We start from the raw sequence: 17,816 nt of genomic DNA, 5'->3' as shown, positions 1-17,816 counted from the left end.
AAGATATTCAAACTTTTCAGATCTATTCTTGGTGACTTGTGAGGGACTTCTTTCTCTCCTGCCATGGAAAGCTGTAAAGAGCAATACAAGCAAACTTCTGAGGGGTTTCCCTCCAAAGCCACAGAGGCACTAGAGAGTAAAACAGACTTTCCCCAGCTAACTCCTTCAAAAACAAAGAATTCTGTTTTTTCCATTCAGCTGCTAGCATCAGATTGTTCCTGCAGTCAGATCAGCTCCCTGCCTATCTCTAGTCAGCTGGTCTTAACTAGGCTCTACTAAGGTCTTCACTCAGATTATCTGCTTCCATTGGTTTCTGTCACCTTCTCTCAGCTTTAATGCTGTGACTTCTGATTCTCTGGTTCTTTATAGAACTTCACCTATTTCTTCACACTTTTCTAGATCATTTTCTACCTGGCTGCTCTATTAGACTTCACTATGTCCAGAAACTCATCATTTTGCAAAATGAAATCAACTCTGAGACTCAAACCACTTCAGCACCTCCAGCCCTCAAGGCCTCTCCCTCTCTCTAGTTGGAAAGAGGTGGGGTGGGTATCTGGTAGTTCCTCCCAGATCTTCTGCCATTTAAGGACGGTACCCAGAATATTCACCTCACCTGGCTCTTCTCCTGAACTTCATGATCTCCCGAAACTCACTTCATGATCTCCAGAAATGGATAATCTTTCAAGATGAAACCAACTTTGAAACTCACGTGTCCTCAGCACCTTCTGCACCTGGGGTCCTTCCCTCCCTTGGTTGGAGAGGCTGGAGGGTAGACAATGAAGAGTTCCCTCCAGATCCTCTAACATTTAGGGAGAGCACCCAGGGCATTTACCTCATCATTTCCCACCTAGCTGTTTTTCTGCACTTCGTGGTCTATAAAAACTCAGCATTCTGCAAGATGAAAACAACTCTGTAACTCACATCTCAGAACACTGCCCACTGGCCTCCTTTGTTCCTTCCCCTTCCTTTTTAGCTTCTTTATATGTAGTGTCTTCCCCCATTAGATTGTGAACTTCTTGCAAGTCTTATTCCTTGTTTCTTGTACTTTCTTACTCCTTTCTTTGTATCCCCAGTGCTTAACACAGTGTCTGGCATATAGTAGGTGCTTAATAAATGTTTACTTATTGATTCTGACCTCTCCTACCTGAAATCAGGAACTTCTAATATTATATAATATTATATCTCTATCTTGGATTGAGAAACTCAGAATCCATATTACTATCAAATACAACAACAGTCCACAGTCCCCAAACAGTTCTTTGCTTCAGTGTCCCAGCAATAAACTTTAAAGTCCTAAATGCAGTTATAATTATTATATTAAATTAAATGCTGGGAAACAATGTACTCTAGGCATCATTACCACCAATTAATGTTTTTGCTTCTGAGGGGCTACCTTCTTTTAGGTCTTCTCAGAGCTATCCCTGTTTCTTCTCAAACTGATTTTTTTTTTCTGTGCTTCTCAAATTTTTTTTTCCCTTCCCCTTTCAGTAAATAAAATGTTCACATGGGAGATATGACCTTATATCAATATCCTTGTATATTGAAATAAATTCTCTACTACAGAATCTATTAGTATTTATATTCCAAGAAGATAGGTTAGGTCATTTCCTCAAGTGGAAGGACCAAGACCTTTCCTCCTCTGAGGTTTTTAAAACTTTTCTTTTGAGATTCTGTATATCCATCACCAAGGTGGGATAAAAAGCATCCTATAAGTTAGCATGGTTTCACAAACTGCTAAGCCCAAAACAATTTATCATTAACCCCTCAGCTAAACTGGTCTCAGCATGACAGTTGAGCTCCAGGTCTATACTCAAAACCTTTCCAGTTTAGTAAGATCTGCCAGAGCTAGCACTAGACTGCTGTAATCTTTAAGAATCCAGGGGCACTTCCAGGCCATAGTGAGGAATCAGAGCAGGACAGAATAGGCACATACTAGTCACTTAATGTTTGTTCAACTAAATTTGAACAGATTGGAAGCTGACGTACACCATTAGCAGGGAAATGCATCAGCTGACAAGTATAGCAGCAACCAAAATTGTTTATACCCTTTAACTCAGTACTGTATCTAAACAATATTACTGATAAAGGAAGAAAAAGGTCTCTCAATAAATATTTCTATTTATAACAGTAAAAAAAATTTCTATTCATAACAGTAAAACAGTGGAAACATGCCAGAATGGGGAATGGTAAACAAATTATAGTATACGAATACAATGTAACATTATCATACCCTAATGACAAATATGAAGAATACAAAGAAATATGGGAAGACATTTAAAGTGATACAGTAAGGAAAGCCTAACTAAAAGACCATTGTTGGAGGGACTATGGGAAGGCAGGCACACTAATGCACTGTTTAAGGAGCTGTGAACTGGTCCAACATTCTGAAAAACGGTTTTAAACTATACCTCTAAGTCACTCAAGTGCTTACATATACATATACCTCAAAGAGGTCAAAGACAGAGGAAAAGAACCGTATGTTGAAACACTTATAGCAGTGCCTTTGGCTATAGAAAAGAACTGGAAACAAAGTGGGCATCTATCAACTGGCAGACAGCTTAACAAACTGTGGAACAAGAATGCAATGGAATATTATAATGCTGGAAGATTTGTGTGAATTGAAGCAGTATAAAATAAGCATGACCAGAAAAATTTCCAAGATAACTACAATACTGTCAGGGAAAAACAAAGATTTCAGAATTCTCATCAATGGGGTTGATTAATCATGACTCCAAAAAACTGATGACAAACCTCCCATCTTTTGTCAGAGAGGTACAGAAGGAGACAATCATTTTCAGACATGATGATTCATTTTACTAATCTATATTTATTTGTTACAAGGAAGGGTTGCTATTGGTAAGTGGGAGGGAAGGGCAGGGGCTAGTTACTGGGTAGAGGTAAAAGATAAAAAAAGTAAACAGCATCACTAGAACTTTAAAAATTTTACATAACAAAAAAGTTCACAAGGCGACAGAAATTTAACATATACTTTTAAAACAAACTATATATAACAGAAGTTCAATCTTTCAGATAAAATACTTTTTTTTTGTCCTTTGTATACTAAAACATTTGTTGATGCAAAGAACATTTTAAAAAATGATGGCCATCAATGATTAAGAATAGGGTTATTAAATAGAACTTATCCTTTTCTTGATGAAATCATTTCACTCCTAATCTTTTAAAACAAGCAGTATTTTGAGGTTTAAAGGAATAAATTCCCAGCTATCCTGAACTAATTTCTTGAAGGTTCTAGATGGCTGAGATTGTTTTTCTTTTATGGTACTATAGCTATTTAATTTTTAGCTAGTGCTCCTCCATATAGTAACTTCTCAAAATTATGCTTTCTTAAGTCATAATAAACATCTGATGAATAGAAATAGTAACTGGACCCATGAATTCATACATAGAAGAAATTTCCAGTAGAGGAAATTCCCTTTGAGAGATACCCAAAGCATTGAGAAATTGAATGCAGGGTCATTCAACCACTATGTATTAGAGGTAGAAGTTCTGCCCAGGACTTCTTGGCTTCAAGGTTAGCTTTCTATACATTCCATCTTACAATTCTATAACATTCTAACATTTCCAAAGCACAAAATTAGTGTGTGAAAGATAGATGTCTTTATACCGCACAATTCCGCTCTTTGAGAGCTTGACAGAACTTACTATCTTCCCCTTCCTCTTATTTTCCCACTACCCCCTCACCATAAAAGCTCCTCTCTTCTGAACTTCCCTATTACTTATCCATATTTCCAGGCATACATGCCTACACTCTAAAATCCTCATTCATTCCCCACACACATGAAACCAATAGCCAAAACTTTGTCATTTCTATTTTCATGTTTTTCATACACAACTCATTCTTTCCTCTTCCACAGTCACCAAGTTCAGTCTTTCATCATCTTTTGCCAGAACAAATGAAAGTCTTCTAATTTGTGTCCCTACCTCAAGTCAATCCCCACTCCAATCCACCCTTCCCTCAGCTACCACAGCAATATCTTAAATGTCTGACAATATTGCCACCCTTATTAAAAAAACTCCAGTGGCTCTCTATTATGTCCAATAAAGGCTTACTGACATCTGTATTTCTAACTTCCAGAATTAGATGGCTGAGGAAATTGAGACCTTGGAAATAAGGGAAGGGCATGCAAAAATGAATATTACAAAATCAGTTATCAATTAATTAATGTATCTACTGGACACACTGCATGAGTCCCGAAAAACTCAAAAGCTATCACAATATAGAAAAGGAAGTTCATTTTCAGAAGTGTTGTTCCTGAAAAACTGGACAAAATTGAATCATATTATATATACCCTAAAAAGGTTTGTTATTTAAAGGACTCCTCTAGCAATTTCTTTCTGTGTGTGTGTGTGTGTGTGTGTGTGTGTGTGTGTGTGTGCTAAATCTACTTTTAATTTATGTTTTCTACAGCCCTAACTTAGACAATCACAAGTTTTGCTAAAAGTGTATAAACCTACACCATGTAACCAGTTAGCTATGTTGTCACAAATGTGTAATTTTCTTTCCTGCTGAGCCAATGATGTGCTGCGCAGTCCTAGAAAATCATTACATATGGAGCATAGACAACATATCTCAAGTAGACAACAGATTTCAAATAATCAACTCATCACTATCAAATTCAATATGCACAGAGAACTAAAACAAATCACTAAGACCAAAAGTCATTCTCCAACGATAAGTGATCAGTTATGAATAAACAGTTCTCAAAATTGTTTTGTACATAGCAAGCACTTAATAAATGCTTTAATTATTAATTCAAGAGAATTGTAAAAGAAAAACAACCATGTGAAATATTGCTCCAAATCACTAAAAATAAGATAAATGCAAATTAAAAGAACTTTGAGGTTTCACCTCACCCACAGCAAATATGCAAATATGACAAAAGATGGGAAGTTAATGTTGGAAACATTGTGGAAAAACATACAAACTAATACTACAGCTATGAATAGGTCCAAACATTCTGGAAAGCAACACTGAAAAAAGTGACTAAAATGACCATGTCCTTTGGCCAAGAAATCCTGTTGCTAGACATATATATTTCTCAAGGAGGTCAAATTGAGAAAAGAAAGTTCCCCTAAGTACAAAAATATTCAGAGCAGCACTTTTTTTGTGGTATCAAAGAACAAGAAACAAAGCTGATTTCCCCTTATTAGGGAAATAGTTCAACAAATTCTGGTGCATGAATATAATGGAATTTTACCATTAGAAATTACCATTGCCATAAGAATGGGTGAATATTAAGAATTCAAAGTAGCATGAAAGACTTATATGAGCTGATTAAGAGTGAAGCAAGAAACAATACACCCAGTGACTACAGTAATGTACATGGAAAAGAAAAACAACAACAAAAATAAAAATGTTGTACAGTTATAATGAAAAAGAAGCTGGGCCCAGCATAAGAGTTTTGAAAGCATCTCCCTCCCTTCTTTGCAGAATTGGGGGAATGGGGGAAGCTGGAGCAGGGCAGGATGGACATGCAAACAGTTTATGTATTTGTTACTTGGTTTTGCTGAACTACTTTTTCCCCCTAAGTTGCTTGTTGGATGCGGGAATAACGGTATCAAGAGAGGGAGGAAGGAATATATTCAGAAACTAAAGTGATATGAAAGCAAAAAACATCATTAAAAATAAATATGGACTAGTCTTGGGGTTTTACTGAGTTAGGCACAGGTCTTGACCAAAAGCCATTCTTCCTAATCTTATAGTGAATAATAATAGAAAATAGATTGACACTTTTCAATCCGAAGTGGCATGTAGCTTGTCATAATCTGCAGTCCAAATGATATGGAAAACAATTTCACTAATGTGTAACTTAGGGTATTTTCACACCTGTGGTTCTAATTTTGTTTCCTACCACAGTACCTCCCCAGTTCCCTGGAGACATTGTATATAACATCTTGCCTGGAGACAAGGGAAAACATTAGATCACCTCAAATCATAGCTGGATGATCTATGGACTGATCGTTCTATGTTCATTGTTTCTGGCATTAGCTTATATTTCAAAATAAAAGTTGTTATAAATAATATATTGTAATTACTTGATCAAAATTTCATCAAAAGAAATTCTGCATTTTGAGTGGCATGTGGGAGCCAATAAGGTATAAAGTCTAGCATCATAGGATCACATATTTAGAGACAGAAGGAATCTTTAATGTCATCTAGTCCAATCTGATAATTTTACACAAATTGAAATCCTGAGAAGTTAAGTGATTTGCCCAAGATGACACAGTCAGAATGTGAGTCCCTAGATTTCTGGCTCTAAATCCAGCACTTTTCCCATTGTATTATATTGACTCCTTATAGGTCCTTAAATCTGAAAACTATGAAACTAGACAAGTTTCCAAGGTCCCATGAATATGACAACACATCTCTCAAAACATATAGATGGATTTCATGTCATCACATTAAATCTACTCTTATTTACATGAGATGGTAAAAATAACTACCTTGGGGGCAGCTAGGTGGCACAGTGGATACAGCACTGGCCCTGAAGTCAGGAGGACCCGAGCTCAAATCTGGCCTCAGACATATAATACTCACTAGCTGTGTGATTCTGGGCAAGTCACTTAACCCCAATTGCCTCACCAAAAAAACAAAAACAAAAACAAAAATAACTACCTTGGACTCTATACTTTTCTTCCCCAAAGTTTATAGTTTATTAATCTATATTATATTTTTAATCTATATTATCTATCTTCATTCTCATTTAAAAACGCATGTGTGTAAAATTTAGTACCAGTCACTTATAAAACTTACAAAAGTTTTATAACTGGAACTTATAAAAAATTAAGTGACAGACTACACATATTTTAACAAGTCAATGTGTTGAAAATATATCACATTAACTTATCTCAGTAGACAAATTTATAGTTATGTAGGTAAGTTTCCTATGGAGTTTGCAAATGGAATCTCTGAATTAAACGACTGTCCAATGAGAGGCTCTTAAAGTGCATGATCAGAAAATGGAATAATTATTCTAAGATATGCAACTTGATTAAGAAGGCAGACAGGAGAGAACTCATACCACCTCTCAGAATCTCAATTTTCTTATCTGAAAATAAGCATGTTGAATCAGATGATCACTAAGATCCCTTCCAACTTTAAAAATTTATGATTCTAACTTGGCTTCATTATACCACTTTTTAAATTCAAAACATCACAAAAGGAAATTAAATGCTGAAATCACAATAATAACATGACCCCCCCCCCCCTTTTTTTAACATGACTTTAAAATACTGCTGTGGACTTAGAAAAAGGAGGAATATTTATAGGAAGCAAATGTGGGCTTAGTATAAGAAGGAACTTCTAACAATCAAAGCTGTCCAAAAATCTAACGGTTGACTTAAAAGACAGTGATTCCCTGTCACTGGAGAAGTAAAAGTAGTAGCTGTATATTTACTTATTGGTGAGATGATAGAAGGGATTTGTGTTTCAGGTATAAGTTGGACAAGATGACTTTCTTAAGGTCTCTTTCAATTCTGAGATTCTAAGAACAATCGGCAGATAGTAAGGAAGGTATATGTCAGCCAAGAAAGACAGAGAGGATCCAAGGGACAAAATAAGACATGATTAAGTAGGAGCATAACCAGGCTATTCCAGGGACGTAAGATAACCTGAGTAAAGGTATAAAATCAGCTAACAGTATACTGATGTAAATCTAACTGAAACAGAGGACCCTGCTAGAAGTTCAGGGAAAGATTAAATTAGATGGGATTCATTCAACATAAGATCATTAAGCAGACTTTTGTGTAAGGTGCTATGCTACTCAATGGGGATACCGAGCCAATGATGAAGATCACAATCTATTCGTACCAGTGAGACTCTTGTCTATGTTCTCCAGGAAGTTCCCCACAGGGAGTCCATTCAATGTGCTGGAGGACTTCCATGATTTCTCAAAACATCAATGGATAGCAGTGGAGCACATGAACTGTCCAGTGGTTATCAGTTATTTTGGAGAAATAACCAGATGTCTTTTTGAATCATATTCTTTGCCAACGATGTCCTTTACTCCAATACTTCTTCAAAGTTCCTTATTTGTTTTCATCTGTTGCTGATAATATAGATTTACAGGACACAGATCCTGCTTTAAAGGAGCTTGTATTCTAAACCAGGTTAAAGGCATGTAACAATAACCAAGTAAAGGTAACAACCAAGGTGTAAGCAAGGCAAGGTCAGCTAAGTGCAAAGGGGAAGGTCAGGAAAGGCTTTCAGAAAAAGGTAATACCTGAGTTGACATTAAAGAGAAGTCTACTATACTGAAATTTGGGGAATGCCCATTTCAGAAATTAATATGAGCAAAGGCACAGAAATGGGATGAATTGAAGACAGACCATAACCCAGTTTCCCTGGAACATAAACTACATGAAGTAAAGCAGTAGTAAGAAATAAGACCAGAAAGGTAACTTGGACCAGACTATGAAAGACCTTGAATACCAAGATCAACTTTTTTGTTAGGTAACAGAAAATCACTGAGGCTGGGACGTATGGTATAGTGAAAGGGAAAAGAAATGGATTCTGAGTAAGAAGACTTCCATTCAAGTTCTAGCTTTGCTACTTTATTGAGAGATATTAGAAAAGTCACTTTATTTCTCTGGGGTTTACAGTTCCTTCACATTTAATATAAAAGGGTTGGATTAGATGGTCCCTTTAAACTCTAACATTCTGCTTTTGAACAGTGGAAAGATATGATGATTCCAGTAGCAATGTAAAGGTTAGAATGTACAGTGGAAAGAGACTGGATACAGAAAAAAAGTCAGGAGTCTTATAATAGGTCTAGGGAAGAACAGATGACAGTCTAAACCAGTGTGAGAGTGGAGAAAAGGGGGACAAATTAGTTAGAAAACTCTTAAAATTCTAAACTGTTTTATTTTTATTTAGAGGGTGACTCAAAGCCATTATAGGGATCTAAGTAACATTATGAGAAGATCCTTTTAAAGGCAGAAACAAATACTACTACTATTACAAGTGTGGAAATGAAAGCAGAGGGGTTAGGTGATTATCACAAAGTTACAGTTTAGGCAACCCCAACAGAAAAATAACTTTTGCTCATTTGGGAAGAGGCTTTGCAGACAGTTAAATATATGGGTGCACACAGATTATTTACAAACATGCTAATATTTATTAACAACTAATAAACAGTATCAAATACCCACTTTTTCAACCCAAATAGGGTCATAAAGCACTCAAAAAGGAAATTCTGCGACGTAATGCTGATTTGCTAGATACTTGCATTTTCTCAAGAAAATTATTTTCAACCATGTTTAATGTAAAGTTCAAATTTCAATTTAAAGGACTCACACTAAAATATATTCAATGCCTGAGGACCTCCTTCCTGTTTTTTCTAAAGAAACCTTTCCCAACTAATCTCCTACTTGCTATGGGTTCCTAGCTTTAGCAAGAAAATCATAGGATCACAAATTAAGAGTTGGAAAGGAATTAAGAAATTATAGATAAGGAAATAGGGGTCAGGGAGATTATGTAATTTGACGAAGGTCATATAGACAGTAAATGGTAAAATTAGGATCCAAACCCAGGTCTGACACCAAATCCACTCTTTCCCCTGCACACCTTACCAGTGATCTTTAACTCTTCTTTCCCTTCATTACACATCCACATGTACACATATGCATACATATATGAATGCATCATCATGTAAATTCTACCTCCAGGCTCTCATCTCCATCCCTTCCTCTCTATTACTACAGCTATTACCATAGCATATGACCTCATTGTCACATGCCCTGTCTCTTCCAGTAGCCTCCTAACCAGTCTTCCTAACCTGTCCTCTAATCCCTCATTCACATTGCTGCCTGATTAATCCTGCTCAAAATTCTGCAATAGTTCTCTATTGTCTACTAAATAATCTTTCAGTGTGTAGTGCGGTGGTGTTAAAAAGAAACAGATCCCCGCAGACTGCATACTGACTTAGAAAACCACAAATTAACATTAAGTTGTATTTTTACTTATTTTGTTAAACATTTCTCAATTACATTTTAATCTAGTTCAGGACTCTAAACTGTTATGTCACTTGCTGCCACGAGCCCTAAATTTGGCACCTCCAGTATAGAAGATAGAGTGTTAGACTTAAGTCAAGAAGAACTGTGTTTAAATCCTGCAACGTTACCACTTACTAGTTCCTGTAAGTAATAAGTTACTTAACATCTATGATGTTTGTAAAATGAAGAGAATAGGGTATCAGGACCTATATGTCATTTACCACCTGTCTGTATTACTTGGGGATTTCACCATGCCCAAGGAAGCTTATCAATGAGAAAACCTCATCATCCTGCAAGATCCAAATAGCCTTGGTTACTCACACCTCATCAAAACCCTCTGCTCCTCTGATTGGAAAGTTGAACCATGAACTCCAAAACCTTTATTTAAGGAGGGAATTCAGCACTCATTTCCCACCAGGCTCCACTACTTTCGGACTTCTCTGATTTTTCCACTATGTCAAATATATAGAGCACCTCCTCCTCCTCTCACTTTCCAGCTTTCTTTGTCTTCTCCCTTTAGATTGTAAGTTTCTTGGGGGCAGGCACTGCCTTTCTTTACTTAGTTCAGTACCTAGCACATAAAAGGTACTTAACACATATTTAGTGACTATTGACTACAGCTAAAAGTGACTTCAGCACTCCTGTATTACAATGCTCTTTATCTTACAGATGAAAAAAGATGAGATGAGGCCCAGAAAGTTTAAGGGACTTGCCTCAATGTCATAAAGGTATGAATTAGCAAAGCTAGGGATCAAATTCAGGAATTGTAACTCCAAATCCATTCCTTCCACTGCATGATGCTGCCCCCTCTGAAGTAGCTACCTCATAGGGCTGTTAGTTGGTTCAAACGAAATCATGCATGTAACGCTCTTTAAAAAGATTACTATCTAAATGCCACTCTTAATCAAAAGACCTCCAAATAATTGATTAGAGAAATGCAAATCAAAACAACTCTGAGGTACCACATCACACCTATCAGATTGGCCAACATGACAAAACAGGAAAATGATAAATGTTGGAGAAGATGTGGAAAAATTGAAACACTAATGCATTGTTGGTGGAGTTGTGAAATGATCCAACCATTTTGGAGAGCAATTTGGAACTATGCCCAAAGGACTTATAAAAATGTGCTTACCAGGGCAGCCAGATGGTGCAGTGGATAGAGCTCAGGCTTTGGAGTCAGGAGGACCTGAGTTCAGACACTGGACACTTTCTAGCTGTGTGACCATGAGCAAGTCACTTAATCCTGATTGCCTCACCAAAAAACAAAAAAAAAAAACCCCCCAAAACAAAGTGCATACCCTTTGACCCAGCAATAGCACTTCTAGGGCTGTATCCCAAAGAGATCATAAAAATGGGAAAAGGACCCGCATGTAAAAAATATTTATAGCAGCTCTTTTTGTGGTGGCAAAGAATTGGGAATTGAGGGGATGCCCATCAATTGGGGAATGGCTGAACAAGCTGTGATGTATGAATGTAATGGAATACTATTATGCTATAAGAAATGATGAGCAGGTGGACTTCAGAAAAACCTGGAAAGATTGGTATAGACTGATGCTGAGTGAAGTGAGCAAAACCAAGAAAACACTGTACACAGTAACAGCTACATTGTGCGATGACTAATGTTGATACAATTAGCTCTCTTCTTAGCAATGCAAGGATATAAGACATCTCCAAAGATCTCATGATGGAAAATACTATCCACATTCAGAGAAAAAATTATGGTGTTTGAATGCAGATCAAAGCTTACAATTTGCTCTTTTATTTTTTTCTTTTCTTCTGTTTTGTTTTGTTTCCTCTTTCTGGTGGCTCCTCCTATTAGCTCTGGTTCTTCTTTGCAACATGACTAATGTGGAAATATGTTTAATAGAAATGTATATGTATAGCCTGTATCAGATAACGTGCTGTCTTGGGGAGTGAGGGGGAGAAAAATGTAAAACTCAAAAGCTTATGGAAGTGATTGTTGATAAATCAAAATAAATTAATAAAAAAAAAGAGACCTCCAAATACTCTATACTTGAGGTAGCAAACTCAAATAGAAAGAGATGCCAACAACTGCATGTTGACTTGGAAAATCACAAATTAACATTATCTATGTTGTGTTGCATTTTTATTCATTTTGTTAATCATTCCCAATAACATTTTAATCTAATGGTTCAGCCTCACTTGGGATTTTGCTGACCATTTGCTCCTTGCAGGCCACAAATCTGACTGACATATTTTGCTCTACACTCTTATCAATTGGAATAATCACCATCACACACTACTTCACTTTCTTGGTTCTATGACTTTGATTATAAAGCAAAGTCTTTACTGACTGGAACACCCACGAAACAAGCCTACTAAAATCCTACCCATCCTATAAAGCTCAGATCAAATGTCACCTCTTCCATAGAGGCTTCTTTGAACCCCTTTTGAGTAATGTTATCTCCTCCTCAGTCCTCCTTTTAATTAATTAATTTATTTTTAGTTTTCAACAATCACTTCCATAAGCTTTTGAGTTTCAAATTTCCTCCCCCTCCCTTTCTGCACCCCACCAAGAAGGCGTGCCAATCTGACATAGGCTCTACATATACATTCCTAGTAAACACATTTCCACATTAGTCATGTTGCAAAGAAGAACCCGAACCAACAGGAGGAACCACAAAAAAGAAAAAAACAAAAAAAAGAGCAAATAGTATGCTTCAATCGGCATTCAAACACCATAGTTCTTTCTCTGGATGTGGACAGCATTTTCTATCATGAGACTTTTGGAGATGTCTTAGATTCTTGCATTGCTAGGAAGAGCTAAGTCTATCAAAGTCAGTCATTGCACAACGTGGCTGTTGCTGTGTACAACGTTCTCCTGCTGTGTACCAACGTTCTCCTGGTTCTGCTCACTTCACTCAGCATTTGTCCATACAAGTCTTTCCAGGTTTTTCTGAAGTCTGCTTGCTCATCATTTCTTATAGCATACAGAGCCCTCTTTTTTGTACCCCTTATGAGATGCCATACGATAGTAACTAAAATTTATATCATGTTTTATGGTTTACAAAGTTATTGGTGTGTGTCAGAACTCATCTATCAGCCTATAATTTCTATGAGGACAAGGATGCTTTGTCTAAACTTTGCATCTCCTCCCTCACCTAGCACAATGCTCTACCCATACAAAATACTTATATGTTGTTTGAACTGAAACAAATGTATTTGTATATAAGCAAACATTTTACATATATGTATATACACAGTCACAGTAAAGCCAACAACAAATGCCTTGTCTAGCTCCTACACATCACCAGGTCTCAAAATTTTTTTCTCCAAGACCTCTTTCACAGCAGCAACCAATTCTAAAAATTATCATTAAATTCTTTCTTGCCCACTGTTCTGTTCATGTCACCCCTCCCTTAGAATTCTGAAATTAATCAATCAACAAGCATTTATCAAATAACTACTCTGTGCAAGGCACACTGCTAGATACTAGGGAGAGACAAAAAAGCAAACAAAAAACCCACCAACAGTTCCTGTACCCAAGGACATTACATTCTATTGGGGGCTACATGTTTATAGAGAAGTAAATAAAAGATGGGCAGCTAGGTGGTGCAATGGATAGAGTGCCAGGCATAGAGTAGAGAAGACTCATCTTCGAATCTGGCCTCAGAAGCTTATTAGCTGGGTGACCCTGCACAAATCACTTAACCCTGTTTGTCCTGGTTTCCTCAATTGTAAAATGACTTGGAGAAGGACCTTTGCCAAGAAAACCCCAAATGGGGGTCATGAAGAGTCCAACAAGACTGAAATACCTGAACAAATAAAGCATATAATTTAAAAGATACAAAGTGATGGGGAGAGGAAAAGAGTGGAGGACTAACAACTACGGAAGTCAAGAAAGGTACTTGGGATGAACCTTTTAAGAGTTCCAGAAGGCAGAGGAAAAGAGGAAGAACATTCCAGGCATGGAAGACATGTGTAAAGGTATGGAGACAAGAAACTGAATATCATACAGTCCATTTGGGCTGAAGCATGTGTGAGAGAGAATTTGTGGGTAATTAGCCTAGAAAGATAGGCTGAAGCCATAAAGGGCTTTAAATGCCAAACAGAAGACTATGTATCTATAGCAACTCCTTCAAGAACCTCCTACTAAAACAAAGCTCCAGTCCCTGTATAGTACCCATCCTCAAGTTACCCACAAGATTCCTTCCCATCTCCACTATTTTTTGTCCTTCCATTCTAATTTGTCTGAATCTGTGCTAAATCAATGCCTTTTAATATATTCCTTCTAAGCTTGTAATGTCCTCCCTCAAAAATGCACCAAGCTTCTTCTCTTCCCTCCAAAGACCTATTAGAATCCTTTTTCTGTGAAGCCATTCCTGACTGGATAGATATGAAACGTTTTCCCCTAAAGCTCATCTCATACTCAATCCTACAAATGTATACTTATGGGAAACCGTATTATATTTCTGATGGTCCCTTCTGTCTTACTTACAAAATTTTTATTATGTTTGATTTTTCTTTGTATATGTCTAAGTATTCTCTGTTCTGTATTATATTCTCTGTTCTGTATTATAAACTCCTAAAAAGAAGGAATGGCAGTTAAAATCAATTTGCACAGTACCCAGCACTTTGTGCATAAAATTACTTTTTTTCCTCCATGTACATAGTACATGACTATGATAACTATATGTCTTGGTGTGGTTTAAAGGACAGACCACCAGTAAGTAATCAAAAGCCCTAGATTCTAGCCTTGTTTTGTCACAAACTAATATGATTTGAGGTTTGAGGGTGGAAAAGGGTTTGTCTTACAACCTTTGACTAAAATAAATGAGTGAAAAACAATTATCTAAACACTAGAGTGTCAAGTACTTTGATAGGATCTTGGGGATACAAATAAAAAAGCCAGATGGTTCTTGCCCCCAAGAAATGTATATCCTAATGCAGAAAGATAACATACATGATTATATATATATATATATATATGGGAGTTATAGAAATGGAAATGGGTTTTGGTCTGTGGAGACACTGGGCAGTCAATTCTCACAATCCATAAGCAATAATAGTACTGACTGAGAAGAGAAAGGTCTCTGGAGATCTGGCCTAGAAGGTACTGTTCCAGCTGGCAGAGGAGGGAGAGAAGGGGGCATAGCAACACGGTAAAAGGCAAGATAATTGGCAGTGGATGGCCTTTCTATGCCCAACCTTGCCAATCTGTAAAATGAAGGATAATTACTGTTCTTCCTGAAATATTGTTTTAAGTCAAAAAGTCTACCACTACTCATCCTTTAAGATACTCATGAAAGCATATAACTGCTTATATTTAAAAGACAGAAACTGATGTCAGGAGCAGCAAACATTTGACGTATATTTATTACGCATATGGAATAAAAGTACTGAATGTCACAGGGATACTGAAACAAAGAAAAGGGGAAGGGGGGAGGAATCATAAAAGACAAAACTCTACCGAAGCATCCTAGGGACTCAGGGAGTAAGATAAATTTACCATACCTTCTGGGGGAAGGTGGCTACTTTTGCTTTTTCACATTTTCTAATATAGGAAGGCTGCAGCAGGTGGAAGGACTTGGTTGCAAATGGTCCTTCACTGAATCCAAGACACTAGACTCAATCACTGAGCAGACCAAGAATAGGCAATTTCCAGCTTTCTGAATTCCATTTTTTATGGGTCTTAGATTCAGGGCAGGTGTCTGGTGGGAAATACAGTAAAGGCTAGGACATACTCATGCAGAGAAGTCTCAGTTTTCTCTTTCATGAAATGAGATCTCCACAGTAATCAGTTATTTTCAAAATAATATATTCTGAAATGCCTCCTGATTTTGTCAGTGTAACTCTGCTTTTGAGAACTACCATGTGTCTGTTTACTCATTATAAAAGGCAAGTAACAAGGATGATTCCCTTACAGTAAAGCTATTTGGATTAAATTTCATTTGCAAAACGTACAAAATCCTTAGCATATTATTTCAAACCTACAAATCATATAGTTCGAAAGAGGATGGGGATGGGATTGGTGCAGGCTGGGGGTTCGAAACACTGGGTGTGTGTGTATACGTACATATATCTCGACCACAGGGTACTGATTAAGTTTGTACATTCCACTTACATGCTTTAAATAGCTGCATAGAGACCCCTAGCTCTGCTTAGGATGAGCCGAGTTTGAAAGTAGTACCTGCTCATGTCACCTTAATGAAACAATGGCAACACACGAGCGGCAGTACATTGAGTGACCCACACAATGTTTACAATCTTGCCACAAAAATAATCACTCGACTACCTTACAGTGGGAGCCAGAGGTGAAAGGGTGGAAATGCCTTGACAATATTCCAATAAAAATACTTTCCAGAAATGATCGATCGGATCATGCACACATCATATACCCCAAGAAATGGAAAAGAAATCAGGTGGAGGGAATGGAAAGGACACCCCCGCCTTTTTTTCCTCCCAGAACAAGAACACAATAGATCACAAACTATTGTCTGCCCCGCATCCTGATCTAAATGCCAAGCGAGAGGGGAGTGGGAGCAGAAAGAATCTCCCACGGTTAGCGGGGTGGGGGGGAGGGGGCGAGGAAAATGGTCCTGGTGCATCCCTCCCGCCCCCGCCCCCGCCCCCCGGCGCGAGGCGGTTACCCGGCCTTGCCCCACGCCGAGCCCGGGGCTCGGGCCGCGCCCCCTGCCTGGGCCCTCGCCGCTCCCCCTGGGCCGAGGGGGCCGCGAGGAGCCCGAGCCCTATGTGGAGCCGCTCCCGCTGCGCATTGAGAAGCCGGCCCCTCCTGCGCCCGGCGGGCGTGCGGGGCTGAGGCGGCCCGGCCGGCGCGGGGAGCCCGCCAGGCGAGGCGAGGAGGCGGCGGCATCCCCCGCTCGCTCTCCCGGCCGGCCCCCGGCGGCGCCTCGCAGCCCCACATCCCTTGCTCGCCTCCACCAGGCCGCGCCCGCATGACGGAGGAGAAAAACCCCAAGGCTCTTCCCTCGTCTCCCCCGCCAGCCGGTGCCTCCGCGAGGCGGGGAGGGGGAACGGGGTCGCGGCGGCTTCGACCCCTCGCCCACCCCCGCTCAGCTCCGCTCCCCTCGCCGCCCCGCGCTCCTCCCGCCCCGCCGCCCGCTGAGGAGAAGGAGAAGGAGGCTGCGGCGGCCAACTCCACACGGCTAACCGGCGAGAACCAGCCCCGCCGCGGGCGGCCAGGCCCCGGCCCCTCGGCCGGCGGCGGCGGCGCGACACTCACCTCCACATCGCGGCCCTTATTCTTGAAGCTCTTGATGCGGTGGTTCTCCAAGCCGGCGTTTTCGGCCATGGCTGTGGGCTGCTCCGGCGGCGGCTACTCCTCCTGCTGCGGCGGCGGCGAGTCTCCGGCGCGGGAGGGGGAAGGCTAGGTTGGGGGAAGGGTGAGAGAGGGAGGGAGAGCCGGGGAGGGGGAGAAGGAGGAGGGGGGCACGTTCCGTGACGCCTCTGAACGCTAGGGGAGGCGTGGGGCCGGTAGCGAGGTGGGGGTGGGGCGGGGGTGGGAGAGAGGGGGAGGATGGAATCTAGGAGGGGCAGGCGCAGGGAAAGGGCTCCGGCCCATGTGACACCCGGATGAAAAACGCTACAGCCGGCAGCTTGGGCTGCGAAGTGCGCGGGTTCCTAAGGTGACACACCAGAGCAAGCCTCCCACTTCCCCTCGCCGCCTCGGGGCTGCATCTTATTTGCATAAAATGGAGCTGGGCCCAACGGCTTTTCCTTCTGGCACGCTGGAGTGAAGGCGGAGGACTACAGTTCCCGGCATGCCCGGCTCTAAGCGAGGGTTATATTCCACCGCGGTGGAGAGAAAGTGGTGTATG

The 17,816-nt window shown here is 39.7% G+C and overlaps 1 protein-coding gene across 1 annotated transcript in view; it reads right to left on the bottom strand.

The window, feature by feature from the left end:
- The window catches only part of KPNA3 (karyopherin subunit alpha 3), a 111,284-nt gene extending 93,856 nt beyond the window's left edge, over positions 1 to 17,428 (bottom strand). Inside the window, exon 1 of the mRNA XM_027848318.1 lies at positions 17,222 to 17,428. Within this exon, the coding sequence (XP_027704119.1) occupies positions 17,222 to 17,290 (69 nt within the window). The 5' untranslated portion in view covers positions 17,291 to 17,428. The remainder of the gene's footprint in view (positions 1 to 17,221) is intronic.
- Positions 17,429 to 17,816: the final 388 nt, after the last annotated feature.

The sequence above is a fragment of the Vombatus ursinus genome, unplaced genomic scaffold, assembly GCF_900497805.2.
Source record: "Vombatus ursinus unplaced genomic scaffold, bare-nosed wombat genome assembly UNPS02005659.1, whole genome shotgun sequence".
In the NCBI taxonomy this organism is placed as follows: Eukaryota; Metazoa; Chordata; class Mammalia; order Diprotodontia; family Vombatidae; genus Vombatus; species Vombatus ursinus.
The sequence above is the reverse complement of the archived record's forward strand: the minus strand, read 5'-3'. Positions and strand labels throughout refer to the sequence as shown.